Below are 24535 nucleotides of genomic sequence, written 5' to 3'. Positions count from 1 at the left end.
TGTTATTAGTATTATTCCCATTTTATAGATGAGGAAATTGATGCTTAGAAGAAATTAAGTAATCTACCTAAAATTACACAGTGAATGGGAGATAGATCCAGGGATTTATACTGTCTGGTTCCAAAGACTGCCCTACCTGTGTTCTTACCTGCCAGTAAAGACTACGTAAAAGAAAACCTGTGGTTAAAAGGAAATGACAAACTAGTCTTTCCCATCTGTTTTTCTCCCACTCTCATTTTTCAAGAGTTTTCCTGCCGCAGTTCTCAAAGCTGCAGGATAGGTTACTGCTACTTTGGGCTAAAACTTCAGGTTTTGGGATTGCTGGTGTGTGTAACAGTTTAGGTCTTCCGCTGGCCCGGAACCACCCACACCGCTGCTCGTGCTGTGTGGGGCATACCTCTTCGGAGATCCTGGAGGTGGTCCCAGACTAGAGTGGCAGCTATAGGAACCAATAGGCATGGGTGTTGTTCGGCCGGAAGCCAATGAGGAATCCCGTGACGGAGAAACGACGGCAATCTGTTTAAGGATGTAGGCACCGGTTTGAAGGAACATGGGGTTTTATCAGAGGTGGCGGCGGCTCCGGCTCCAAGGCTTGCAAACATGCGTGCTGCACACGGTGCGTAAGGTACCTAAAAGTTATGAACCGGGTCGCACCCAGCCCCGCTGTGGGTGTAGACTCTGAACCCAGCCTGACACCCTTTACCTCTGTCTTGAGTCGCTGGACCCGGCTACCCTAAGCTCTTAGTTGCAGCCATCTTTTTCCTAGGGTCGACAGACTGGCGAGCATAGGACTCCCAACCCTGTACGTTATAGTCCTCTTACAGACTAGAGATTAGGAACCAAGATCACTTCAATATTCTCATCTCCCACCAGCCCCAGTCCCAGAAAGGAACGATGGGACCCATGTTACCTCCTAACCTCTTTCCTTCCAGGCAGCTGTGCCGACCCCTCCACACTGGTTGGCAGAGCGGCTTGGCCTTTTTGAGGAGCTATGGACTGCTCAGGTAAAGAGGTTAACAAGCATGGCACAGAAGGAGCACCGGACTATTAAGATATCACTCCCTGGAGGCCAAAAAGTGGATGCTGTGGCATGGAACACAACGCCTTACCAACTAGCCCAGCAGATCAGGTACCAGACTCATTTTATACCTGCCAGGATTATCCTTCTTCCTCTGTACTTCGAAGGACTTGAGCAGGAAATGAAAATTCTGCTTGCTTCTATTCCATCCCTATCAAGATTGCCTTTTCCTGAGGATTCCTTTTTATCTGCATTGGTTTCATAGTGTCTACCCTTCGTTTATTATCTATTGGGAAAAGAAATGATAGGTTTTATTGCTCTGGTGACACCTTTCCCCATTTTCATGTTTGGAGTTGTTGAGAGATAAGTCCCTCTCTTCCCCTGTGGATTGTAACCATGTCTTTTTCTTCATCATCACCCCTCTCCTGTCCAAGTTCAACACTGGCAGATACTGCAGTGGCTGCTCAAGTGAATGGAGAACTTTATGATCTGGAGCGGCCCTTGGAGACAGATTCTGACCTCAGGTTTCTAACATTCAGTTCTGCAGAGGGCAAAGCAGTAAGTCTCTTCCTTTTTGGGAACACCATGGCAATTCGGCTAAGGGATATACATATATATAGAAAGAGAAAGAGAGACATACATATATATATATATATCTTTATATACTTTTTTTCTTAATTTAAAATTTTTGTTTATTTGAGGGACAGAATGAATGAAAGATAGAGAAGGAGCAAGGGGAGGGGCAGAGGGAGAAACAGACTGCTTGCTGAGCTCCCAGGGAGCTAGATGTGGGGCTTAATCCCAGGGCCCCAGGATCATGACCTGAGCCAAAGGTCAACCAGCTGAGGCACCCAGGCACCACTCTGTGTGTGTGTGTGTGTGTGTGTGTGTGTGTGTATTTTTTTTTTAAGATTTATTTATTTTAGAGAGGGGGAAGGTGGGATGGGGGTGTGGGGAGAGATGGGGAGAGAGAGAGAAACCCAGCAGTCTCTGTGCAGAGCACAGAGCCCAACACAGGGCTCCATCTCAGGACCCTGAGATTACAACCTGAACCAAGAATCAGATGCTTAACTAACTGCAACACCCAGGTCCCTAAACTAAGGGATATTTAAGTAGGCATATTTATAGTATTTTGCCTCAGTTTCTCCATTTGCAGTTGGGACGGAGACATAACACACACTGCTTGTCTTGGCTGGACCTGGCTAAGCTAGAAACTTAGGAAACCAGGTCTATTAAGTAGACATCATTTGTGCTAGTAAAAAGGAGAGATCATAAGCTGAAAATAGAAAGGTAATATGCCAGTTTAGTCCTTTCAACTCTACAGGCATACATTACAAGTCATCTGTAGCATGTATTTTTTAATTCTTTTTTTTTGAAGATGATTTAATTATTTACCTATTTGAGAGAGAGAGAGAGATTGAGAGAGAGCATGAGCAGGGGAGAGAGGGAGAAGCACGCTCCCCACCAAGCCAGGAACCGGAGCTGGGGCTCAATCCCAAGACCCTGGGATTATGACCTGAGCTGAAGGCAGATGCTTAAATGGCTGAGCCACCCAGGTGCCCCTACATTTTTAAATTCTAACTTGACTTGCACAACTGAGCACACAACTGGCCTCCTTCCCACTTTGTCGTCTTCATGTCAGCTTAGGTAAAATGGAGCTCATCTGTTAGGATCCAGAAAAATGGAATTTTGTCACCTATGTATAAAAGGTGACCAAATCCTAGAGGAGGGGTTGCATCACATTAGATTTCTGGAATGGTAAAAAATAGAACTAAAAGACCAAACAGAGCCCTTAGGAACTACCATCTTAATCTGAAGACCTAAAAGGGGATGTTGTAAGAGCAACAAAAGAAGCCTGGGCTCCTGCTTCTATGCTCTAGGACTGGGAAGCACCGAGGAGTGGGGCTGGGGGCTACTGTCATCCATGCATTGCTTATACTAGCTTTTTGTTTTCTATTCAGTTTTTTTTTTTTTCTTTTACTATTTAGTGTTCACCTCCAAGGTCAGATTCCCCATTTTGTGGTAGTTTTTTCTGGAAGAGCCATACTGGTTTCACACCAGCTTCTCTGAGGAGAGGATCAGAGAGTGAGGGGTTAAAGGAGACAGTTGTGAACTCCTTTCTTGTGAACCCAGGTGTTCTGGCACTCCAGCACCCATGTCCTGGGGGCAGCAGCTGAACAACTCCTTGGTGCTGTCCTCTGCCGAGGTCCAAGTACAGAATATGGCTTCTACCATGATTTCTTCCTGGGAAAGGAGCGGTGAGTAGTGCAAGGAAAGAGAATGATTCTGGGGTGGTTTCTTTTTTAGATACTTTACCGTATTTTATTTCATTTTTTGACTTTTTGGAGTGTAATTGACAAAGTAACGTATTTAAAGTGTATAGTGCTTGCTTCGGCAGCACACACGCTAAAGTGTGCAGTGTAAGGGGTTCTGGCTGGCTCAGTTAGAAGAGTATGCTACTCTTCATTTCAGGGTTGTGAGTTCGAGCCCCAAATAAAAAAAAATTTTTATTTTTAAAAATAAAAAAGTGTACAACCTGGTAATTTGATGTTTATATACATTGTGAAAGGATTCCCGCAATTGAGTTCATTAACATATTCATTACCTCAGTTCCTAGCTTTGTGTTTGTGTGTGTGTGTGTGTGTGTGTGTGTGTGTATGTACGAATGCTTAAGGTTTGCTCTTACAAATTTCAATATATATACAATATGGAATTACCGAATTATCAACTATATTCACCATGGTATACATTAGCTCCTCAAATGTAATTCATTTTATAACTGAGTGTGTACCCTTTCACTGGGGTGGTTTCTGTCCCTTTTCTGGGGTATCAGGCATGTTCAGTTTGGAGGAGAAAGTTTTGGGAGGAGCCTCTCCAGGCCTCAACTGTGACATTGGTGCCATTTTCTCCACTAGTCCGTGCCTTTCCTTTTCTGTCTAATTCTGCTTGAAACTTCTCTAGTCTTTATGAATTAACTTTTACTTCCTCCTTCATTACTGTTGCTCTAATTTTGTCCATCCACGTTGCCTGCATCCAGCTTTTAATTTCATACATAGAGCTTTTCCTCCTGCAGGAAAATTTATACCTGTCTGCCTTTGCCAGTAATCCTAGATTCTCTGGAGAGCAGGATTTCACCCCATAGCCAACAGTTCTGGCACCCAGGTGATGCTTCTCAGCAGATGCAAGCCACCCAATTCTCATCTTTCCAGGACAGTCCGGGGCTCAGAGCTGCCTGCTTTGGAGCGGATTTGCCAGGAACTCACAGCTGCCGCTCAACCTTTCCGGAGGCTAGAGGTGTCTCAGGATCAGCTTCGCCAGCTGTTCAAGGTGGGGTGGAGGTGCACACATTTAGGAGAAAGACCCAGAAACATGAGGGAAGGGATAGCTCTCTCCCAGGACATCTGTGTAGGAATAGACTTACCCTCATTCTCCTTCCAGGATAACCCCTTTAAGCTTCGCCTGATTGAGGAGAAAGTGACAGGTCCAACGGCAACAGTATACGGGTGAGAGTTGTCAAAATGGAGGGAAAGGGAGAGGTGGGATGCATCAAAGAAGGCCAGAATTGGGATGAGGGAAAGAAGGTAGAAGGTAATCTGTTGCTCTAGAAAAGGAATAGAAACAGGAAATAATTTTATCTCCCATTGCTCTTACTCTTTGTAATACAGTTCTTCATTTTTTTTTTATCTGTCTGCTGAAGTCCATGAGAGGGAAAACACTACAAGCTCAAGAATTTGGAAACCACTAAGTGGCCTTTTCTTTCTCCCAGGTGTGGCATGCTGGTTGATCTTTGCCGGGGCCCCCACCTTCGGCATACTGGACAGATTGGAGGACTGAAGCTGCTAACGGTCAGTTTTGAGGGCAAGGTTAGGTTGACACTGCTGTGTTCACCGGGATGAGCAGGGGAATGGAAAGATGATCTCTCCCAGCCCCTTCTCTCCTCTAATAGCTGAGCAGAGAATCCAGAAGGAGAAAGATTTTTAGTTCCTACTTCTGCAAACCCCTTACCGTCTGCAAACACCCTGCCCAGGTCCCGAAGCCAATTCACATTCTATAGTTGGACTTCAGTGGTAGGGAGATGGAGAGGGAGTATGTGAACAGGTTGGACAGGGTCACATGAAGGAGGCTTCTGTGGAGAGAGGGTGTATAGAACATCATATGACGGGTACAGGTAGAATACTATCAGTGAAAGCCATGCCTTTTATGACGATACTGTTCCTGGGCCATGTGCGTTATTTATTAGTTGGAATCAGGAGCAGGGAGCAAGGGGAGAGGCAGGTATATAGAGCCAAAAGCGCTGGACTGAAAACCTAGCCATTTGTGCTTAGTCCTAGCTCTGCCACCAGTGAAGTATGTGGCCTTGGGTAACAATCCTTACCCATCTTCCCCACCTATAATATAAGGTTGTTGTAAATTTCTATCCTGCCAGTAAATCCACATCAGAGAGACAAAGTCAGCTAACATGGGAGAAAGTATTTGAAGAAAAGCTAAAAGTGCTTATAAAACATAGGCTGTTTCTTGTTAAATGGCTCGAGAAAAGAGCAAGCAGAGGCATTTGAATTTCATGTGGCCGGGAGTAGAACATAGTGTGGGAGGCTGATAAGTGGACGGATAGACTGACATCTGACCAGAGCTTAAGGTTACTCTGGTGAGTAGTCACTGGGGGAGGAGAGGGGGTCCTAAGTACAAGGGTGCCTGTGGGAGAATGGGAAGAAAAAGAAGTGGCAGGTTAAAGTTAGGCCTGAGCAGGACACAAGTAGGGGTTTGGAGTCTGGGCATCTCTGAGGCTATAAACGTGACAGGAGGTCTGGGGGGATAGTGGTATGCTGGTGGGGGCGGGGGGGAACAGAATGAGCACTGAGACGGGACACTTGGCGGTACTTAAGCTCAGTATCAGATAAGCATCATCCAAGGAGAGCCTAGGTACCTGAAGTCAACCCATCTTCTCTCTGACTCCCTTGTCCTCCCATAGAACTCCTCATCCCTGTGGAGGTCTTCGGGTGCCCCAGAGACACTGCAGCGGGTGTCAGGGATCTCCTTCCCCACAGCAAAGGAGCTGAGGGCCTGGGAAGAATGGAAGGAAGAAGCAGAGTTACGGGACCACCGGCGCATTGGGAAGGTATAGAGATTGGGAGAAGAGGAGTGGGTGTGAAGGAACTTGATGGTGAAGTTGGGAGCAGATTATGAATCCAAGAGATTGAGCAGCTCCCTCATGCCCACTTTGTCCCGTGAGTGACATTGCCATTCCTGCATAGGCACAGGAGCTCTTCTTCTTCCATGAACTGAGCCCTGGGAACTGCTTCTTCTTGCCTCGAGGGACAAGGGTATATAACGCACTGGTGGCTTTTATCAAGGTAAGGGGGACCCAGAATGAGAGGAAGACAGACCAGGGAGGAAATCAAGGCCCAGAAGATGCCAAGTGTTAAAAGAGGAGGATTAAACGTAACCATTGTAAAGTGCTAGTGTCCTTTAACAAGGTCCTAGGACTGTGTGGTCCACAGGGTGGGAGTGTAGAGAGAGAACATGGTACTTACAGATTGTGGCTGAGATCAGCATGGCTTGAGATCTCAGGAGACTCACATACCTGCCAGCCTGCCACCTCTCCCCCAGTCACTCTGACCTTCCACGTCTATACCCTCCTCTCCAGGCCGAGTACACCCGCCGTGGCTTCTCAGAAGTGAAAACTCCCATGCTGTTTTCTACGAAACTCTGGGAGCTTTCAGGACACTGGGAACATTACCAGGAAGACATGTTTGCCCTGCAGCCCCCAGGCTCTGACAGGCTCGCAAGCTCCCTGAGTGACCACTCTGCCAGCCGTCTCACGGACACACTTGCCCTCAAGCCCATGAACTGCCCTGCACACTGGTGAGTGAGGAGCCAGGGGGCCTGGGTCCTCCCAGGGCTGGGGGTGGCAGCCAGGTTGCCCAATATGAAGTAACAGAAAGCGCCTTGGCAGAGCACTGGGACACCTGATTTGAGTCTTGAATGTGCCCTCTGGCTAACGGGAGGTGAATTGGGGGAAACCATACCTCTCTAAGCCTTAGTCTCCTTGTGTAACATCAAGCGTTGGGGTTGCTGTCCAAAGTTCCTCTTTCGCCTCAGTCCCTGTCACAGAGTAGGGGTGCAGTAAATGAGTCCACTGCTGCTTTTCCTAAGGAATGTACTTTCAGCCACGCAGGGCTCAAATTGTGCTGAGTGGGATGAACAGGGCTCAGCAGGAGGGCATGCTAAGGCTGAAGAGGGTGCTAGCTGATGGCACAGAGAAAATAAGCATATCGGGTAGAGGAACAGTCTGCAGGGGGTCCTTTTCCCTATGGCCCTGACCCTTCCACACCCCATCCTCAGCCTGATGTTCGCTCATCGGCCCAGATCCTGGCGAGAGCTGCCCCTGCGACTGGCCGACTTCGGGGCCCTACACCGGGCCGAGGCCTCCGGCAGTCTGGGGGGACTGATCCGGCTGCGGTGCTTCCAGCAGGACGATGCTCACATCTTCTGTGCACCAGATCAGGTGGCCCTTGCCTAACTCGCCCGAGCATTTCCGAACCACTTTCCATTCTCCACATGAACTGCCAACACTCCCGACTGCCAGTCTCTCTCTTCATATGCTACAACTCAGTTACATGATAGCCCTAACTGTCCTATATGTTTGCCTTGTGTTTCCCCCCAAACTCCCATCACTCCAGAGCTCTAGGTAGCATATAACTTACCTACTCGATTTTCTGTCCCCAGCTCAAAGCAGAGATCCAAGGCTGTCTTGATTTCCTCCGTTCTGTCTATGCTGTCCTTGGCTTCTCTTTCCGCCTGGCACTATCCACCCGGCCGTCTGGCTTCCTGGGAGAACCTTGCCTTTGGGACCAGGCTGAGCAGGTAAGTAGGTGACGAGGCAGATAAACCACTCTCTGGTGGGGGAGGGGAGATGGGAATCAGGGTCCTCCTTAGAGGCATATGCTAAGCCGGTCATTTGTTGGGGACTGGAGAGATCCTTTGCTCATAAAGTCTAAGATGACACATTCCTCTCCTGTCTCATTCCCTCATAAAGGTCCTTCAGAGGGCCTTGGAAGAATTTGGAGAACCCTGGGACCTCAACCCTGGAGATGGGGCATTCTATGGGCCTAAGGTAGGTTGGGGACCCTGCTAAGAGTTATATTCATTCATTTATTGTTTTGCTTTATTAGGTATTTAATAGACAGGAATATTTTTAAACTTGTGTAGGATGTAAAGAAGAGCAGTACATCTCCTGCCCCCATGAAGCTTGTGGTCTTGTGAAAGGTATGGGAGGTGAATAGGCATTTGGGGGCCACTGAATCTGCCCTGTGTAGGTACCAAGGGAGCAGGTCACTCAGGAAGGTCAGGAAAGGCCTCTGCAGGATTCTCTTTCTAACCTGAAAGGTCACTGTTCGCCAAGTACAGAGGAATTCTAGGCGAGAACAGTGCAGGCAGAGGCTGAGGTCAGGGTTAAAACTTGAAGAGCAAGTTGGAAGAAGTAGAAGTTAGGGGGGAAAAAGGACTGGAAAGTGTCTGCTGGATTCGGTGAAAAGGCTGTTAGATATTGAAGGACTAGGGTGCCTGTGTGGCTCAGTCGGTTAAGAGTCTGCCCTCAGCTCAGGTCATGATCTCAGAGTCCTGGGATTGAGCCTCACTTCGGGCTCCCTGCCGAGCAGGGAGCCTGCTTCTCCCTCTCCCTTTGCACCTCACCCTGCTTGTGCTCTCTTGCTCTCTCTCTCTCAAATAAATAAAATCTTTAAAAAAGAAAAAAGATACTGAAGGACCATTTTTGGTAAAGTGGAGGCTGGAGTTGGAGTCTGAGCTGAATGAATGAACATAACTCTTTTGAGAATTTTGGCTCTTAAAAAAGTAAAGAAGAGGGCACCTGGGTGGCTTAGTTGGTTAAGCGACTGCCTTCAGCTCAGGTCATGATCCCGGGGTCCTGGGATCAAGTCCTGCATCGGGCTTCCAGCTCCATGGGGAGTCTGCTTCTCCCTCTGACCTACTCCCCTCTCATGCTCTCTGTCACTCTCTCTCAAATGGATAAATAAAATCTATTAAAAAAAAAAAAAAAAAGTAAAGGAGAGTAGCCAAAGGGGCATGGGTAGTCAAAAGGAGAAATTTGAGAATGTTTAAATGCTCTGATGAAGGAGAGCCTGTTAGGGTCAGGGAGAAGTTGAAGTTGTGGAAGGGTTTCAGTAGAAGGAATTTCTTGGGGAGGTTTGAGGGGATAGGATTGAGAGACCACCTTTGGCATCATTCTGGAGGCAGGAAGAAAAGTTGGGGGTACATCCAAGGAAGTCTGTAGATGTGGTGACAGGAAGTTGAGACATTTTTCCATCTCGTGTTATCATTATCTGATTTCCCCGTGAGATGGGAGACAGGATCATTTGCTGAGATGGGAGTTGGGCAGAGGAGAGTTTTCAGTGAGGGCAGTGAAGATAGGAAGAGGAGAAAGCTTGAGAATCCTTGAGAACAGGACACAAAACTGACTAGGGCAGCAAAGGATTGCTGACAGTAGCAAGGCCCCAGTTAAAGTTCAAAACAGGGGCTAGCATGGTGGCATCAGTTCCCATTTATGCATCTGTGTGGTATGGGGCATGCTAGGCAGCTTGGGGGGTTTCTGTTGTAGGGCCAAGATGGTGGGAGGCCTGAGTGCCACCAGGCTGGGGTTTGCCGTGGGCATGGGACAGGAGAACAGTGGTAGAAGGGAACCAGGAAGAGTGGTTCCAGCTGCATGAGGAAAGAAGGAAAGGTGGGTAGGGGCTGTGAATGGGAAGGAACCTAGGAACTTAAAAACAATTCATAGGAATAATTGTTGGAGCCAGAAGACCAAAGATGGTCATCAGAGGAGCAGGGTGTGTGATGTGTTCTGGAGGCGCACCATTCGGGGCAGTGACAAGATGAAGGCTGTATCTGTGCATGAGGGCTCATAAAGATCTTGGAGATGATGAGCTCAGGGAATTCAGAGCCCAGGGTGTGGGTGGGTCATTTGTGTCAATGTTGATGTCCCTTAAAGTTATACCATTACTGAGTAGAAGGAGCCACTGCTGGAGTGCCAAGTGAGTGAAGTAGAATATGTTACAGCAATGACACATCTCAAAACAGCCTGCCATGTGGGTCAGTAGAAGGTGGGGGGCACATTCAGTAGAGGCTCCTGCTTCTGGTTGCCCTTACATCCTCCCATCTGTCTCCTCCAGATTGATGTGCGCCTCCATGATGCCTTGGGTCGGCCCCATCAGTGCGGGACAATCCAGCTTGACTTCCAGCTGCCCCTGAGATTTGACCTCCAGTACAAGGGGTACAGAGCCTTGCCTGGTCCCCTTTTCCCTTGGCTACCAGCAGAATAGGGGGAGAGCAACTTCCCTTTCTATCTTTGTCCCTAAAAATGAAACCCAAATCCTCTACACCTTTGCTGGAGCTAAATATTTCTTGAAAACTGGATGGTGCTCTTGGGTGCACATCTTATGACTCTTCCTCTATTCCATCTATCCTTCTCTTTCCCTCCAAGGCAGGCGGGAGTCCTGGAGCGTCCAGTCCTCATTCACCGAGCAGTGCTAGGTTCTGTGGAAAGGATGTTGGGAGTGCTGGCGGAAAGCTATGGAGGAAAATGGTGAGACCTCTGGCCCCTGATTTCTGTTCTGGTCCTCAGAGCAGATGGTGCATGCTCCAGGTCCTGGTCTCCTCAGATCGCCTCTTCTGTTTTCCTCTCAGATCAACTCTCTGCAGCCACAGTTGCAGTCAGAGCCAGAGTAAATAGTTTGCCTTCCTCTCCTCTCTCCACCAGGCCATTGTGGCTGTCCCCATTCCAGGTGCTGGTCATCCCTGTGGGAACCGAGCAAGAGGCATATGCCAGGGAGGTGAGGAGAAGCTGGGCAGTGTGCACAGGGGCGGAAGCAGGACTACCTGGAGTCCAGAGCTGATCAGTGGGTAGGAAGGCGTCACACAGCAGAGTGGAAGGGAAATAGCATTTGGAGCCACTAGACTGGGCTCAAATGGCTGCCCGCCTTTATGCTGGAAATGCCACATCTGAGAAATGAGACTTAATTCCTTGCCTGTGGAGATGCCTGAAAATTTAACAAATTAACAAATGTTAAACGCTGACAGTAGAGCACTTGGCACAAAAGGGACCTGGAGAAGTGTTGGTTTCGTATTTCCTTTCTAGAGAGAAGTAAGGTTATGGATGGTACCAAAGTCAAGTAGCTAGTTGGGTAGTGCTGTGGCTAGAGCAGGCAGAGTTGGGGAATTGGTGGCAGGCTTGGCTCCAGTAGGAAGGAGACAGAAACTACGGGGGAGCTGGGGATCGGCCTCAGTGCAAAGATGAACAAAGAGTGGTTGTCCGCAAGAAACAGAGAGCCTTGAGGCAGAGGATGGAGGAACAGATCTGGGGTATGGGAAAGATTGGTATCAGACTATTCTAGCTTCTCAGCCTTCAGTCCCTGGCATCAAAGGGACAAGTCTCTGTCCCTCTGCCCCAGGTACAGCAGAGGCTGCAGGCTGCAGGTCTGGTCTGTGACCTGGACGCCGACTCAGGACTGACCCTCAGCCGGAGAGTCCGCCGGGCTCAGCTCGCGCACTACAATTTCCAGTTCGGTGAGTGACCAGCAGCACAGACCCTCAGAGCCCTGCACTCTCTGCTGGCCTCCCATGCTATTCTTTCCTATTAAATTTGCTTATCTGCTTATTTGGGTTAATTGGGGTTCATTACCTGAGCTGGATTCAGGACACCTGAGCCATTTGGGCCCTGGGTTCCTTCACCCCCTGACAACCAGTTCTCACCCTCACAATAATTTCCTTTTTCTTCTTTTTCTCTTTTTAAAAATATTTTATTTATTTATTTGGCAGCGAAATAGAGAGCACAGTGGGCAGAGCAGCAGGCAGAGGGAGAGGAGAAACAGGCTCTCCCCTGAGCAGGGAGCCTGCCGCAGGGCTCGATTCCAGGACCCTGGAATCTGACCTGAGCTGAGGGCCGACCAACACCTAGTACAAAATAATATTCTCAACAGAACAAAAAAAGTACAAAATCATAGACACTTGAAATAACATGTGGTGAGATTTAGATTATTACAATGTATGGTGGGAAGTGAGTACCTTCAAGACTAGGGCTGGTTTTGTGTGTAGCCAGCCAGTGTTTGAATTTTACCCGATCGGCCCATATTTTCAGACATCTCCACTAAAGTTCCCCTTGAGACTGAGGTGGGACAGTTTGAACCACATTGGCCCTGGGGATGTTGCCCAAGGCTCACTGTATTTTGATGCAAATACACTATTTCTTTTTGGACTCAATTTTATCCTTATAATTTTTGTATGTTTTGCCATTTATTTCTAATTATATGCATAGTAACTCTTAACATTAATTTCTTTATTTTTTAAATTAAATGAAAAAAATTTTTTTTGAATCCTCTGGTTTTTTTTTTTTTTTTTTTTTTTTTTTTTTTTTTTTTATTTGACAGGTAGAGATCACAAGTAAGCAGAGAGGCAGGCAGAGAGAGAGAGAGGAGGAGGAAGCAGGCTCCCTGCTGAGCAGAGAGCCCGATGCGGGGGCTCGATCCCAGGACCCTGAGATCATGACCTGAGCCGAAGGCAGAGGCTTTAACCCACTGAGCCACCCAGGTGCCCCTGGTTATTTTTTTTTTAATTAATTAATTAATTTTAATAAACATATAATGTATTTTTATCCCCAGGGGTACAGGTCTGTGAATCGCCAGGTTTACACATTTCACAGCACTCATCATAGCACATACCCTCCCCAATGTCCGTATCCCCACGACCCTCTCCCGTTCCCCCTCCCCCCAGCAACCCTCAGTCTGTTTTTTGAGATTGAGTCTTTTATGGTTTGTCTCCCTCCCAAAATGAAGAATTTTTTAATTGACGTATAGTTGACACAATATTACGTTAATAGTTGACACAATGTTACATTAATTTCAGGTGTACAGCATAGTGATTGGACACTTCTGTACATTACTCAGTGCTTATCACAATAAATGTAGCTACCATCTGTCACCATACAATGTTACGACAATAATGACATAGTCATAATGACATATGGGGCACCTGGCTGGCTCAGTTGGTAGAACATGTGACTCTTGATCTCAGGGTTGTGAGTTCAAGCCCCAAGTTGGGTGTAAAGCTTACTTTAAAAAAAAAAAAAAAAAGTGAAATCATATGGTTTTTTTCTTTCTCTGACTAACTTCACTTAGCATAGTATCCTCTGGGTCCATCTGTGTTGTCACACAATCTCACCCCCCCCCTTTTTTTTTTGGGCTGAGTAATATTCTTTTGTGTGTATATGTGTGTGTATTTACCCCCCCCCCACATCTTTATCCATGTATCTGTTGATGGACACTTTTGTTGCTTCCGTATATTGGCTGTTGCTAATAATGCTACAGTAAACATAGGGATACATACATTTTTTTGAATTAGTGTTTTCTTTTCGCCAGGAGTCGGGGAGGTGGTAAATACCATGCAGTATTGGTACTAGTAAGACCTAGTACCAATACTAGATACCTTATGGTATTTCTTTTTTTATTTTTATTTATTTATTTATTTATTTATTTTTAAGATTTTATTTATTTGACAGAGAGATCGATCACAAGTAGGCAGAGAGGCAGGCAGAGAGAGAGAGAGAGAAGGAAGCAGGCTCCCCCCTGACCAGAGAGCCCAATGCGGGACTGGATCCCAGGATCCTGAGATCATGACCCAAGCCAAAGGCAGAGGCCTAACCCACTGAGCCACCCAGGCTCCTGGTATTTCTTTTTTTTAATTTTTTGAGGAACCTCCATACTGTTCTCTACAGTGGCTGCACCAGCTTGCATTCCCACCAACAGTGAACAAAGGTCCCTTTTTCTCCCCGTCCTTGCCAAAACTTGTTATTTCTTGTCTCCTTGATACTAGCCATTCTGACTGGTGTGAGATGATATCTCATTGTGGTTTTGTTTTGCATTTCCCTGATGATTAGTGTTGTTAAGCATCTTTTTATGTGCCTGGTGGCCATCTCTATGTCATCTTTGTTAAAATGTCTATTTAGGCCTTTTGCCTAGTTTCAAGTATGACTATTTGGTGGTGGTTTTTTGGTGTTTTTTTTTTTTTTAAGATTTTATTTATGTGACAGAGATCACACATAGGCAGAGAAGCACGCAGAGAAAGAGAGGAGGAAGCAGACTCCCCAGTGAGCGGAGAGCCCGATGCGGGGCTCGATCCCAGGACCCCAAGATCATGACCTGAGGCGAAGGCAGAGGCTTAACCCACTGAGCCACCCAGGAGCCCCAGTTTTTTGTTTTTTTGTTTTTTTGTTTTGTTTTGTTTTTTGGTGTTGAATTGTATGAGTTCTTTATATGTTCTGTATAGTAACCCCTTACCAGATACGGGGTTTGTGAATATCTTCTTCCATTCAGTAGGTTGCCTTTCCAGTGTGTTGACGGTTCCTTTGCTGTGCAAAAGCTTTTTAGTTTGGTGTGGTCCCAGTAATTTATTTTTGCGTTTGTTTCCCCTGCCTGGGAAGACATCCAGAGTAACGTTGCTAAAGCCAATGTCCAAGGTATTATCACCCATGTTTTCTTCTAGGAATTTTATGGTTTCAGGAAAACAGTTTTCTTCTGACCCTCCTCCAAGCTGTTGGTGTCTGTTAGGTTAATTAACCAAAGGAGCATTAGAGAGAAAGGGACAGGAAGGACTAATAAGGTGTTAATTAGTTAGCTTTGTTTATTCTAGACCAGATGGAGTCAGCCCTAAGGGGTGATGAGAAAGAACTTAAGGAGAAGAGTCAGGCCACCTTGTTCCTTTTTTCATTTCTCCACTCAGAGCTCTGTCTTGAAGACAAGGAGCAGAAACTCCTCTTATCAGATCACTCAGCTTTCTTGTTTTATACACCTACTCGCCCAGTGGCACTTAGAGCAAGTTGCCCCATGACCCCCTGGGCTTGCCTATGAGTCTTGTACGCCTGTCACCCTCCCCTCTTTTTAATTCTCCCACACACACATAGTTTCTCTCTGGGTCTGCTTCTTGGTCTGTTTGTCTCTCTCTGGCTGACCCTACTATCTCCGACCCCTAGGCTCTTGACTGGAAGTGATAAGGCATGGAGGGCATGTCTGGAACATTTCCTTATCTCGTCAGGGTGATCAGGGGAACTGGAGAGCAAGAGGCAGCTAAATATACCCTTTTCCTGAACTATATCTGGGCTGTGCTCTCACCCTTCCTAAAGATTGGGGTCTCTTGAATTTTTGCCTATCCCATGTGGGTAAATGTGCCCTGACAGTTGCAAACCTCCCCTCTTCCTGCAGTGGTTGGCCAGAAAGAGCAGAGTGAGAGAACAGTGAACATTCGGACTCGAGATAACCACCGACTCGGGGAGCGGGACTTGACTGAGGCTGTGCAGCGGCTGCTGGAGCTCCAGAACACCAGGGTCGCAGATGCTGAGGCAGTGTTCTGAGCTTTTGTGTATAGATGTGGCAGGAACTGCCGGCTTCGCTTCACGTGGGAGACCTTGACCTAACTGCCAGAGTCTGGAGGCCCCCAGACCCATCAGAATTCATGTGGAGGCACAAGTTTGCTCTCCTGGAAAGATATTTGATCTGGAGGAAGCTGCAGCTGTTTGGATGTGAGGAGCATGAAAGTATAAAGAATAAACTTGAAGCTCTTGGGTATGTGTCTTCATTTTCATCTCTGACTCCTGAGCGGGGAATAAAAGGGAGTTGGACTCTGTCTCCGTCTCATTTGTCCCAGGGCACTGGGGAAACAGAAAGGGGGCAGCCCTGGCCTCTCACTGGTAGGGGAGCTTCTGGGGTAGCTGTCCTGTCCCCAACTCTGGACTCTTTAGTTCCCTGTTTCCCCAACCCCAATTCAGCAGGCTGTACTGCTCCACAGTAGGCAGCATGAAGACAGAGGAACCGAGGCATAAAATAAGGTCTCAACATCTCTCTCTTTTTTTTAAGATTCTATTTATTTATTTGAGAGAGAGAGAGAGCACAAGCAGGCAGGAGGGTCAGAGGGAGAAGCAGGCTCCCCCCGGAGCAAGGAGCCCAACGTGGGGCTCTATCCCAGGACCCTGAGATCATGACCTGAACCAAAGGCAGGCCCTTAACTGACTGAGCCACCCAGGTGCCCCAGGTCTCAACATCTCTTACTCCATGAATCTCAGAATCCATTTCTCTGGGAATCCTAAGAACGCTTTCCTCTTCTCAGCCTTGTTCTCCTCAGTCCTCTTAGGAGAACTCAGGGTGAATTTGGGAGGAGTGGCCACCAGAGGAGGAGCAGCTGGGACTGAGTCATGGCAGGAAATAGGAGGGAGGGAGTTATCCCCAGATAGCCATATAAAAGGAGAAGGAACCAGCCCCGAGGTTTACAACAGCCGTAACAGCAACCGGAGAAGCAGGCTCCCAGCAGCCCAGCCCTTCAAATCCAGATCTGCCTTGAGACGACCCACCTGCTGGGTGCCACTGACAAGTCTTTGCCCCAGGATGGGGACCATGTCCAGAGCAGCCTTGGTCTTGGCCTGTCTGGCTGTTACTTATGTAGCCTCTGAGGGAGGTGAGTTGGGGTTGGAGCCAGCACTTGGGAAAAGGCCCTGACCAGTGTGGGCCTGGGGCCGGGGGCCAGCCATCCTCTACATGGCTCATCGCCAGTAGGGTGATTGCATACTTGGCCTTGCGTTTCTGAGCAGATCCAAGGCGGGGCTGGGCACTGGAGCTTTTAAACTGAGAGGGGGAGCAGGTGCACAGGAGAGGGGTTCCTACAGATAGGTGCCAGGAGAAGACAGGAAATTGGGAGTCAAATGGACAACTCTTCAGAGGGTGGGTGGATTCCCAGAATGAGGGGTTCCTGCCTCAGGAAAATGTATATATGGGGCCTATCAAGCAGGGGAGAGAGAAAGAATGGGGCCTCCATGCTGGTCAAAACTGATTTGCTGACCCAAAGACCCTTGACGAACTCCTTTCCCGGTTAGGAGGAGTTGAGAGGGTGTCCGTCCACAGGGGACCAGGCCCAGTGACTCTATCTAGCACACACACATCTGCTGGATGCTGGACAAAACGCTACCAAGGGAAACAACTGTTGGAGATCTGGTCTCCCTGAGGCCTGTGTCATTGTCCCGCCTAGGTGCTCCTCTTCTGTGATTGTAGATCAGCTCCAGGCGAAACCTTTCCCTGTGGCTGTGGGGCGATTTGCCTCAGGAATCCCAAATCATCCCAGTCCCTGGGTCCTAAATTGAGACCTAAGCTGAGGAGGATCTGGGACCAGCTAAAGGGAAGGCACTTAAAGTTTGAGGTGGGCTGCTTCTCAGAAGGCCCGCAGATGTTTAAACGGCCTAGAGTTGGTGAGCAGTTGAAGCCCCAACCAGTTCAAAGTCCAGACTTGCTCCTCTGGAAAACTAGAGAGGCATCCTGGCTGAGAGACTGAAAGGAAGAGCCCAGAAGCCCTGAGGGAGAGACACAGGAGATTAGGGCCTCCACCATCTCACTCCCCCCTGCTCCCAGTCCCATCTGTCACATTCCCTTCAGGCCTGGACTCAAGACCCAAGGCTTTGAGCCTGGTGGAGGTGAGGCTGTCAGAATAGCATGGCTTTCTCAGAACCGAACTGGCACACCTAGGTGGGTTTGGGCTGGGGGTGGGTATTCATTAGGGAACGGGACAGGAGCAATACAGAGGGCCTTCTGGCATCTTGCTCATCTTGCCTGTACCCTTGACATCTACTGCCCCCACATCCTATGCTTGGGAACAAGAATGGGCTCCTCAAGCCACCTCTGGCTCACCTTTCATCTGCCAGGCTCCAAGTCTCCAGGGCAGAGGGAGCTGGGCCCAGAGCCCCTCACCTACCACATTCAAGAAGGTAAGAGTTTGGGGGAGCAGCAAGAAATGGGGGGCTAGGGGGCGCCTGGGTGGCTCAGTGGGTTAAAGCTTCTGCCTTCGGCTCAGGTCATGATCCCAGGGTCCTGGGATCGATCCCCACATCGGGCTCTCTGCTCAGCAGGGAGCCTGCTTCCTCCTCTCTCTCTCTCTGCCTGCCTCTCTGCCTACTTGTGATCTCTGTCAAATAAATAAATAAAATCTTAAAAAAAAAAAAGTTTGCTTAAAAAAAAAGAAATGGGGGACTAGGAGAAACTGTCAGCTCTGACCATCTCCCCTCTTAACCTCTAGTTGGCTATGCAGCACCCCCCTCCCCGCCCCGGACTCGAGCCCTCCCCATGGACCACCCTGACGCCCCTCAGCATGGCTCTGACTTTGAGGGACAGGGTGAAGGTAAGTCCACCATGCACCCTTCTGTTGCCCCTCCAGGTTTCTAGTCTGGCTTTACTTCCCATTCCTCACATGGGGTGGAGTGGGAAGGCCCTGGCCATTTCTGGCCCTGGCTGGGAGCACGGGATGTCTGCTCACATACCCCCCCTCCCCTGTAGTGCAGCCCCCTCGCTCTCTGGAAGCCATCCCTGTCCAAGAGGAGGAGTTGCCTCCTCCCCAACTCCCTGTGGAAAACAAAGGTGAGCGCTTGCCCTCACCACCAGCCCACTACAATCTTGCTGATGTCTGTCTGATCCTTGCTTCTTTGTGCCCTCACTCCTGTCTTGTAGTGGACCCCCGTTTCCCTCAGGAAGCCATCCCCCTCCAAGAAGAGCTGCCCCCTCCCCAGGACCCTGTTGAACAGAAGGAAAGTAAGTGACTCCCTCTCCTCATCACCCTCCTGCCTGATGAGTGTGGGCTTTGGGGCTCTGCCACTCGCTAGCTGTGTAACTTTGGGTGAGTTGTCCCTCTAAGCCTTAGTGTCCTCATCTATAAAAATGGGGAAATAAGACCTGTTTTATAAAGTTATGAGATTAAATGGCATAAAAGTAGCATTTATTTTCACTTGCTTCTGTACTGACTTCCTCTTTATGAGTGGCATTTGGCCAGGTCCTCCTCTTCTAGCCCATCCCATGGTTTCTGCTTACACATCTTCTATCCCAGTAGAACCATCTTTCCTACATCAGGAGGAAATGACCTTCCCATCTAAGCAGAGAGAGGGTGAGTGACAGCTCTGGTCTGTCCATTCCTCTGCTTTAGAGCTCAGAACCCTGAGGAGGGAGGCAGGGAGCCTGAGCCATGGGAAGCAGCACAGGGAACATGCCTGATTTGTGGGGCTATAAAGGGGAATCCTTTCATGCCCCAGTTCTCTTTCCTTTCCATCAGTCATTCTGAAGGCAAGAGCCACAAGTTCATTTCTATCCCCTATCCTCCCAACCCTTTCTCCTTAATCCCAAGTTCTTTCAGTCCTCTCAGCTCATCCAGACTTTCTGTGTCCCTCCACTCATTCCCCTTTACACTCTGTTTTCCCCATTCTAGAAAATCCAGCTCCTTTCATGGATCATAGCCCCCCTGAGCCTGAGTCTTGGAATCCAGCCCTGCACTGCCAGCAGGGCCGATCCCGAGGGGGCTGGGGCCACCGGCTGGATGGCTTCCCCCCTGGGCAGCCTTCTCCAGACAATTTGGACCAGATCTGCCTTCCTAATCGTCAGCATGTGGTGTATGGCCCTTGGAACCTGCCACAGTCTGGCTTCTCCCACCTTACTCGCCAGGGTGAGACCCTCAATTTGCTGGAGACTGGATATTCCCGCTGCTGCCGCTGTCACAGTCACACAAACCGCTTGGACTGTGCAAAACTCGTGGTAAGCATTGGGCTCTTGATGCCAGGGGTGTCCTTTAACCTCCAGACAGTATTGTGTGTGTTTGAACGACTTCTAGGCCTGGGTATGTAGGAAACTCAGGACCTTTTTCTTGGCCCTACCTTGTACCTCTGCAGTGTGCTGGGAGGGCAGAAGACAGCCTCTGCTTCTTTCTTATCTACCTGCCCAGGGTCCTTTTCTGGAGCCTGGGAGGAAGACAGGAATGTGGACAATGGGCTGCTGGGCTGATCCATCCCTCTTGCTCTAGTGGGAGGACGCAATGATCCGATTCTGTGAGGCCGAGTTCTCGGTCAAGACCCGACCCCACTGGTGCTGCAAACAGCAGGGGGAGGCTCGATTCTCCTGCTTCCAGGAGGAAGCTCCCCGGCCACACTACCAGCTCCGGGCCTGCCCCAGTCACCAGCCTGGTATCTCCTCGGGCCCCGAGCTGCCTTTCCCCCCTGGGGTACCCACACTGGACAATGTCAAGAACATCTGCCACCTAAGACGCTTCCGTTCTGTGCCACGCAACCTCCCAGCTACTGACCCCATCCAAAGACAGCTACAGGCATTGACCCGGCTAGAGGGGGAGTTCCAGCGCTGCTGCCGGCAGGGAAACAACCACACCTGTACATGGAAGGCCGTAAGTGGGCGTCCTGGTCCCAAGAGCCTGTCTGCCCGCCTGCCCATCTCCGACCTCTGGTCCTGCTGATTCGTTCATCCATGCACCTCTCCAGTGTGAGCACATCTGCCCGTTCATCTGCTTGCAAGTGTCCGTCCATCCATTGTATTCGTCATTTGCGTCTGTTCATCTTGAGCCTTCATCCTGCACTTTTGGCCTGGTCTACCCATGATCCCACACATGCACCCATGTGCCATCCATCCTTGCAGCTCTGGCCTTATCTGACCCCCTCGTCTACTCCAGCCTATGTCCTGTGGCCAGCTCCAAGCCTCATTTGTGCTTCCATCCTTCCACCTTCCCAGCATCATACATCCACACTTGTCAGTCCTTGTCCTCTGGTTCCTTACCCTTCCCTTTCGGCACCTGTGGCCGGGTCCCTCATCTCATAGCATAGGGCAGTAAGGGAAGCAGAGGGTCAGAAGAGAAGGGGGCCAAGTGTCCAGGCTTCTGACTTCCCTCTCTCTGGCCCACAGTGGGAGGATGCCCTTGATGGATACTGTGATCAGGAACAGTCTGTCAAGACCCACCACCACTCGTGTTGCCACTACCCTCCTAGCCCTGCCCGTGATGAGTGCTTTGCCCGTCGGGCTCCCTACCCCAACTATGACCGGGACATCTTGACCCTAGACCTCAGCCGAGTTACCCCCAACCTCATGGGCCATCTCTGTGGAAATGGAAGAGTTCTCAGCAAGCAGTGAGTCTTGCCAAGTTCTTCCTCAACTCTCTTCCCTTCCCCAAAACCTCCCTCCTGGGGTACCCTGTGGGGCACTATTGATAAGAGCAAAACCATGGTCTCCGAGCACCATTTTGAAGCCTAGGGATGCCTAAAGACCCTGACCCTCTCCCCTTTCCCACCAACATAGTAAACAGATTCCTGGGCTGATCCGGAACATGACTGCCCACTGCTGTGACCTGCCATTTCCAGAGCAGGCCTGCTGTGCTGAGGAGGAGGTAAGTGGGGGCAGCAGGAGGTCATAGTCTCCCAAGAAAGGCAGAGGAGGGGGGAGAGAGGGCTAGAACTGCAAGCTCTCCCTTCTCTTTAGTACCTCAGACCTGCCCACAGAAATAAAGAGGATGAGTGGGGAAGATCTTTTTTCTTGATTCCCAAAGTCTTCATTCCTGACCTGATCTGCTCCCCACCTCTGAGTTCTTATTATGTCTTTTCTGGGCCTCAGGCTTCAGGCATTTCCATGTGGGCACATGTCTGTTACAAAAAAATCTAACTGTGGAAGCCAGGATTGAACTTTCTCTGGGCCCCAGGAGGGGACCTAGGGAGACAGCAGTAGAAGCTGAGGGAAGGGGGACTTCCAACTTGAACAACCAAGTATCGATGCTTGACCTTAAACACTCCTCTCCCAGTCATCTCTGCTTTACTTTTCTCCTTCAGAAGTTGGCCTTCATTGAGGATCTGTGTGGTCCCCGACATAATTTCTGGCGAGACTCTGCCCTCTGCTGTAACCTGAATCCTGGAGATGAACAGACCAACTGCTTCAACACTTACTATCTGAGGAATGTGGCTCTAGTGGCTGGAGACAGTGGGGATGACAAGGGCCAGGGCAAGCAGGGCCAACTCGGAGAAGAAGTATCAGCCCCACCCCAGAGCCCAAGGAAGAGTGAGTCATCCCAGAGCCTTGGAGGATCAGACTGGGGGAACCCCACCCTCCTTGAGCACTCATTACAGTAAACACCTCTTGGATTTGGCATCCTCATTGTCTTTAGCATCTCACATACAAACACACCCTCCTAAGCCTGCTTGGATTTTCTTCAGGGACTGGCCCCTGAGGCCCACTGCCCTGCCCCAACTGAGCAGAACTATTCCACAGGCTATGATGGTACCATAACTAAATGTCTTAACTTCATTATTTGTCATCTTGAATTTATTCATATATTTGAAAAGGAGTGTCACCTTGTTAGCTAGCTATCATTTAAAGGCAAAAAACTATATATATATACCATATACATATATATGTGTGTGTGTGTGTGTGTGTATGATTTCATGTCTTTGGTGAGCCCCCAAAATACCACAGCCCAGCCTAATATTTTAATTTTAATTTAGTTTATTTTTACTTTTTTTTAGGGGGGGTGGGAGAGAAAGAATCTTAAGCAGGCTCTGCTCTGAGGATAGAGCCTGATGTGAGGTTGTATCTCACAACCCTAAGATCATGACCTTAGCTGAAAAAAAGAGTCCCACACTTAACTGACTGAGCCACCCAGGCACTCCCTACCCTGATGTTTTTAAATTTTCACTTTTGATTCTTGGAGTCCACATCTTGATTCATCACTACCCATTTACTGAACACTTACAGTGTGCTATATGCTAGACCAGGGTATACACATCTAGAAAGCATGAAGCCCCTTCTGTCAAGCTGTTCATATCCCAGGAGCCTAGCGGTGTGATAAGTGGTGTTGCATTGCATGGGGCTGCCAGATTGCCAATATTCTCCAGGTACCAGATAAGGCGGTCGGAAGTGGGAGTAGGTTTGAGGGCAATATGAGTACACTGGGAAAGCCTCTGTGGGGTTGAGGTAAGAGCTCCTCCAGGAGAAACAGAAGGTGCAACGGTAGGTACAACCCAGGCAGGATGGTTCTGGCAAAGAAGCACAAAGGCTGAGAGGGCCTAAGGCTGTGGTGGTCTCCTTTGGAGATGTGGCTGGAATGGTAAGCAGGAGGTCCCTACGAATGCCTCATCCGCAAGGGCTTAATAAAGTGGATTCTGGCGCCTCCGCCCACGAAGACACTGGCAGCCTCAAGCAGAGGTGGTGTTCAGATTTGCGTTTTCCAACCTGCCTGTCTGTAGACAGACAAGCAGGAACCTGGAAGTCCAGTTTGGAGAGTATCGCGCCCATGCCTGAGGGGAGGGGGTTGGACCACAGGGTGCCAAGACCCTTCAGCCCTTGGAGGCTGTCCAAGAAACCGGAGTCGAAAGAATCGAAATGAAGACTCGTGAGGACAAGTCCTCTGTGATTCTGTCGCCAGGACAAGTCTCCAAAAAGCGGGACTTCCCTGGCCCCAGCTACAGCGGAGGAGGATGAGCACGGACTGCCGTCCTGACCCATCTAGAAACAAGCTGAAATCCGGCAGCTCCCAAAAGACACCTGGCACTTCCCTCTCCCAGGTCTATTATTTACTTATGCATCCTCCGTAGGATGGCTGTTTCTAACCACGCTGCGTCTTAGCCGGTACTTTGTCCATCAGCACGGGGTTCAAATAGCACAGGAGAGCCGCGTGGCCACCGCCCTGTGCCGGCCACTGCGGCCTCGCACTGGGGGTCACATGCTCGGAGAGCATTACCGCGCCTGCGCGGGCGTCGGGCGGCGGTCTCGCGATCCTCCGGCAGCCGCTGGGACCCGGGGACCAGGCAGGGAGAGGCCAGGCCCACTCTTCCCCTCACCGCTCACGTGTGCCTGCCACGGTGCCCGGGGCTGGACTTGAGCAGGCGGGGAGAAGGCGGAGCCGTGACTCAAGGAAGGGCGGGCGGATACGCCGCAGGGACATCTCTACAGGAGCTTCCCGGAGATGCTTTACGGCTGCATTTGCAAGGCGCAGCGCCTCCAAGTGCTGGTGGGGCAGTCTGAAAGGTAGGACCGCCCTCCCAGCCGCTAGAAGGTTACGGTCTGAGGAGTGGACCAGGAGGGGCCTGGGACAGTGATAGTCAGCCGCGATAATGAAAGACGCTCAGGTGCTAAATACGTGGTAAGCATCGTGAGGTGAGAGTTAAAATAAGTCATTCTCTCTGGAAATCAGGGTAGTTGGCCGTGTATTGAGGAGTGCTGTTACTTACCAGGAAAAGAGGAGTGTTAACATTTACGGCAGTTAGTTGTACAGATAAAAATATTAAGATATAATTTATTAAGCTCGGGTGCAGTGGATAAAGGAGCCAGAGCCCCTAAGTACTTGGAGGGACCCGGGAAGCTTCAGGAAGGAATCGAAGCTTGAGTAGGATTTTGTAAGAACGAAAAGGGAGAGTGTACAAAATACTGGATATATGCAGAGTTCCCCTAAAATGAACGGAGTGTTTTGTGTTAGGCAGAGTATTCTTAGGTAATGAGTCTAAGTATTCTGGCCATAAAGAAGACTAAAGCACCGACCCCAAGGATTTTTATCTCTGTGGAGACTTGTATGTCTAATGATAGATATATTCTCGGGATTCTGTGGGAGCCACCTAGCCTAGCTTTCAGGGAAGTCTTTGTGGAGGAGGCAATAAGTTTCAAAAAGTGTGGTTGGTAT

At 49.3% G+C, this 24535-nt stretch overlaps 2 protein-coding genes across 7 annotated transcripts; both read left to right on the top strand.

Annotated features, from left to right (window-relative positions):
- Positions 1 to 513: 513 nt before the first annotated feature.
- On the top strand, positions 514 to 15700 carry TARS2 (threonyl-tRNA synthetase 2, mitochondrial). Of its 6 annotated transcripts, none has more exons than XR_013966733.1 (18): positions 519 to 616; positions 933 to 1129; positions 1453 to 1576; positions 3152 to 3276; positions 4228 to 4345; positions 4457 to 4521; positions 4785 to 4863; positions 5988 to 6134; positions 6271 to 6369; positions 6663 to 6880; positions 7361 to 7523; positions 7745 to 7882; positions 8055 to 8132; positions 10201 to 10301; positions 10516 to 10613; positions 10788 to 10860; positions 11479 to 11593; positions 15280 to 15700. XR_013966733.1 is itself a non-coding variant. In XM_080802002.1 (18 exons), the coding sequence occupies exons 1-18, from the start codon at positions 551 to 553 to the stop codon at positions 15426 to 15428; spliced, it is 2157 nt and encodes a 718-aa protein (XP_080658128.1). In that variant the 5' UTR covers positions 519 to 550; the 3' UTR covers positions 15429 to 15700. The 6 variants fall into 6 exon arrangements, 3 of the variants coding, with proteins under 3 accessions (XP_080658129.1, XP_080658128.1, XP_080658127.1); XM_080802002.1 differs by having other exon boundaries at positions 10512 to 10613; XM_080802001.1 differs by having other exon boundaries at positions 523 to 625; positions 10512 to 10613.
- Positions 15701 to 16340: 640 nt separating this feature from the next.
- ECM1 (extracellular matrix protein 1) lies at positions 16341 to 22072 on the top strand. The gene is given in 11 exon segments (XM_080800975.1): positions 16341 to 16525; positions 17760 to 17822; positions 18131 to 18232; positions 18388 to 18468; positions 18559 to 18639; positions 19307 to 19629; positions 19895 to 20269; positions 20782 to 21002; positions 21172 to 21259; positions 21696 to 21882; positions 21885 to 22072. Coding segments are annotated over 11 exon segments (1632 nt in total). The 5' UTR covers positions 16341 to 16455; the 3' UTR covers positions 21926 to 22072.
- Positions 22073 to 24535: the final 2463 nt, after the last annotated feature.

The sequence above is a fragment of the Martes martes genome (genome assembly GCF_963455335.1).
Source record: "Martes martes genome assembly, chromosome: 4".
In the NCBI taxonomy this organism is placed as follows: Eukaryota; Metazoa; Chordata; class Mammalia; order Carnivora; family Mustelidae; genus Martes; species Martes martes.
Note: the sequence above shows the minus strand (reverse complement) of the source record. Positions and strands in the feature narration are given on the sequence as shown.

Bases quoted from the DNA above. Each gene is read 5' to 3' on its own strand.
- TARS2 (XM_080802001.1), top strand. From the start codon at position 551: ATGGGGTTTTATCAGAGGTGGCGGCGGCTCCGGCTCCAAGGCTTGCAA. The intron at 4,522-4,784 runs GTGAGAGTTGTC...TCTTTCTCCCAG, and splicing joins CCAACGGCAACAGTATACGG to GTGTGGCATGCTGGTTGATC. The intron at 6,881-7,360 runs GTGAGTGAGGAG...CCCCATCCTCAG, and splicing joins ATGAACTGCCCTGCACACTG to CCTGATGTTCGCTCATCGGC.